At 50.7% G+C, this 3,162-nt stretch overlaps 1 protein-coding gene across 1 annotated transcript; it reads right to left on the bottom strand.

The window, feature by feature from the left end:
- Window positions 1-155: 155 nt before the first annotated feature.
- Window positions 156-2,336, bottom strand: LOC107080897 (inverted formin-2-like; the record flags this gene model as incomplete). Its single annotated transcript, XM_015369109.1, has 3 exons — window positions 2,116-2,336; window positions 488-628; window positions 156-417 (listed from the first exon to the last, which is right to left on the bottom strand). Coding segments are annotated over exons 2-3 (391 nt in total), but the record flags the coding sequence as incomplete, so codon positions are not given.
- Between the last annotated feature and the right edge of the window lie 826 nt (window positions 2,337-3,162).

Below are 3,162 nucleotides of genomic sequence, written 5' to 3'. Positions count from 1 at the left end.
AGAACCTCACATACAGTCAGAACCTCACATACAGTCAGAACCTCAGACACAGTCAGAACCGCTGCGGCCCAGCAGCAGAGGAATGTGGCTGAGCTGCAGAGAGAAAGAGATCCTATTGGACCGGTTCTGGAGGCCCTACAGAGCACAGAACCTACCCAGGGCCAGGGTCCGGATGTAGCCCTCGTTGTCTAGGATGAAGTTCAGACCTGCAGACGAGTTCATGACGGCGCGGACACAGGAAACACAGGTGAGCTGCAGCAGGGCGTCAGCCATGCGAGTGCATCCGCGTCCCGACAGCCGCTCAAGCGCCTCCATCAGCAGGTCCAGACCACGCAGCTCCAGGAACTGGACCATCCAGGAGCCGTCACTGCTCTCTAGACGGCGCCTTAACCCAGAGTAGTTGACCACCGTAGGGACCTGGAAGAGAGACACAGTGAGTGAAGTCCGTCCATCGGCACTCTGTTCCTAAGGAATCAGGTCGGGGTACCTGCAGCAGGAGGATACACAGTTCCGGGTTGGCGTTCTCCAGGTTGGCCTCCAGCGCACCGTCTGGATCGTCGCCGGGGCTCCTGGTTAGATGCTCCTTCACTGCCTCCCATTTGGTTCTGGATGCCATTATGATGGTAATCTGCAGAGACAGAGCAAAGCGGGTTATGGACCTGAGGCCGAAACATCTCAGGTGATATCAGCTGGAGAACATCGGAGGACAAAAGCAAGAAATCTACGACCACCATTTCGGCTCCAGTGACCCAAAATCTGGAGGCTGATCTGGCTCTGGTTCCACAGAGCCCCTCCAGACGTTCTGAGGAGCCACATCAAGCCCTGCTGCGGCCCGGCTCTAACAAAGCTGCAGCGGTTCAGAACCACAGAAACCTTCAACTGAGGATGAACCCGGCCTGAAGAACTGGGCCGTCCTCCTTCTCCCCCCTGCGGAGGTACCACCAGTCGCTGATTGGATTAGGACCTGGGGGGGGGGGGGTAGATCAGGAACCCCAGAACCAGAACAGCGGGTCTATGGGTTCTAAAGGAAGCCGTCATCCTCCCCGAGGGACCAGCTTGGCCTTCCTGTTATCTGCACCAAGTTTGGCTCTCTCTGCATCAATCAGCCTCAGAACCAACGTAGGAACTCAGGGACCCTGAGCCGAGAGAGGAAACCAGGAGGAACACCTGGACCCTGGCTGCTTCACTCAGTCTGAACCTGAAGTTCAGCTCTGAGGACTGAAACAGAAACAAATGGAAGGCAGAGTCCTGATGAGCAGCTGCCTGTCGGCCCAAAGGTTTCACAACTTCCTCTAACACTAAGATGAGAGATACAGAATTCCCCGGAGCGTCTGACATTCCCAGTGTAACCACGCCCGGTAGTGAAAGGGCCACCGTACAGGTTCATTACCGCTGCTGCCTGACAGAGATACATCTGAAACATTCAGAGGAACAAACTCTGAGCTACAACAGATCCATTTATTTATGCTTTTTAAACCAAGTGGAAAAAATTAGTTTGTTGGGTTCTGGTTCTGGTTCTGGATCAGCTGCTAAAACCCTGAGAGGTTCATATCTGAAGATCAAGTGATGGTAGAGCTTCGGCCCTCAGGGCCCCTCAGGGCCCCTCAGGGCCGTCAAAGACACTTCCAGGGAAACGAAGGTTTCTGCACAGATTTGTTGAAAAGGTTGTGAAATCCTGGATTCCTCAGAGCTGAGGTGTGTGTGGGGGGGGGCGCTGCATCAGATCTGCTGACGCAGCGCTGGATGGGTCCATTAGTCATCAATGGACAGACTTTAACTTCAGGGTCCAACCAGAGGTCCACCAGTCTGTCCACCACAATCTGTCCACCGCGGCCTGTCCATCACAGTCTGTCCATCACAATCTGTCCACCGCGGCCTGTCCATCACAGTCTGTCCATCACGGCCTCTCCTCCCCTGTTTGTCCATCACTGTCCCCCACACCTTGTTTCCTGTCCTGATCTTCCCTAACTGGACAGACATGGGGTCAAACTAAGGACAGATCTAAAGTCCATGTTTAACTGATCGGTTGATTGATCTGAAGACAGAGTCCAACTGGAGACAAAGAAGCTGAACAGTTTGGTTCCGATGGACCCAGCAGCTTAGAGGGAACCTTACCTGGACGCTCAGGTGGATCCGTTCAGGTTCGGCTCACAAACCGTTAAAACGGTTAAAATTAGAAACAAACGGACAGAAAGTTCGATCCGAACCGAACCAGCAGGTTTTGGTCCAAAGACTCCAGCAGCTGCTCCCTGCGGTCAGCTGGCTTCACTTTGCCCAAAAGAACCGATCCGAACCAACTGGACTCGGTTCCGTCCTGCGCGGAATGAAGCCGGTCTGTGGAAACTGCAGCGAGTTTACCTGAGTGGGCGTGGCCTCAGCTACGCGTGGCTGCTTCCACGGGACACGATGTGACAGCAGGACACGCAGTCAGTCAATAGATCCGATCGAAGCAAAGAGAACAGAAGTTTGCAGAGAAACAGGAAGGTTTGATCTCAGTCTGCATTTATTGGCTGGAAAGTTTAATTTTTCATTTTATATTAATAGACTGTGTGATTTTTCAACCCTGGTCCTGAAGCTTCCTGCTCTGCGTGTTTTAGATGTTTCACACACCTGTCATCAACAGATTATCAGGCTTTGCTGAACAGCAATCATCTGAATCAGGTTTGCTGAAGCTCAGAAACATCCAGAACACGCAGAGCTTCAGGACCAGGATGGAAAAACACTGTGATAAACAATCAATAACATTCTTCCAGTGGAATTCTCTCCACTTTAGTGAATTTGTAGAAGTCTGAAGCATCTCACAGATTTTAAACCATTCTTCATTTGAAACTGTGACCTTTGTTTCTGTGACATGCAGGGTTGTATTTTTTTACATGACATTAGGCTGGTGTTCAGCTGTGGGTTTATATGGACCAAACAATGTCTCCTGAACCGCATTAGGATCACTTCCAACTTTTCTTTATTATAATATTCTCTTAGTTGTAGGAATTAAAAGAAATCTCTATTATCAAGTCCGAATTTGAGTTTAAGATACTGAAAACTCCTCATATTTCTGTTATAAATTGATTTACATAGGGCTGTAAGCAGGGGCGGATTTAGGAAATTTGGGGCCCTAGGCAAAAACAGGCATGGGGCCCTCTGAATTGACCCATTATAGAGATA

The sequence above is a fragment of the Cyprinodon variegatus genome, unplaced genomic scaffold, assembly GCF_000732505.1.
Source record: "Cyprinodon variegatus isolate N-32 unplaced genomic scaffold, C_variegatus-1.0 Scaffold2472, whole genome shotgun sequence".
NCBI lineage: Eukaryota > Metazoa > Chordata > Actinopteri > Cyprinodontiformes > Cyprinodontidae > Cyprinodon > Cyprinodon variegatus.
This window is presented reverse-complemented; position numbering and strand designations above follow the sequence as displayed.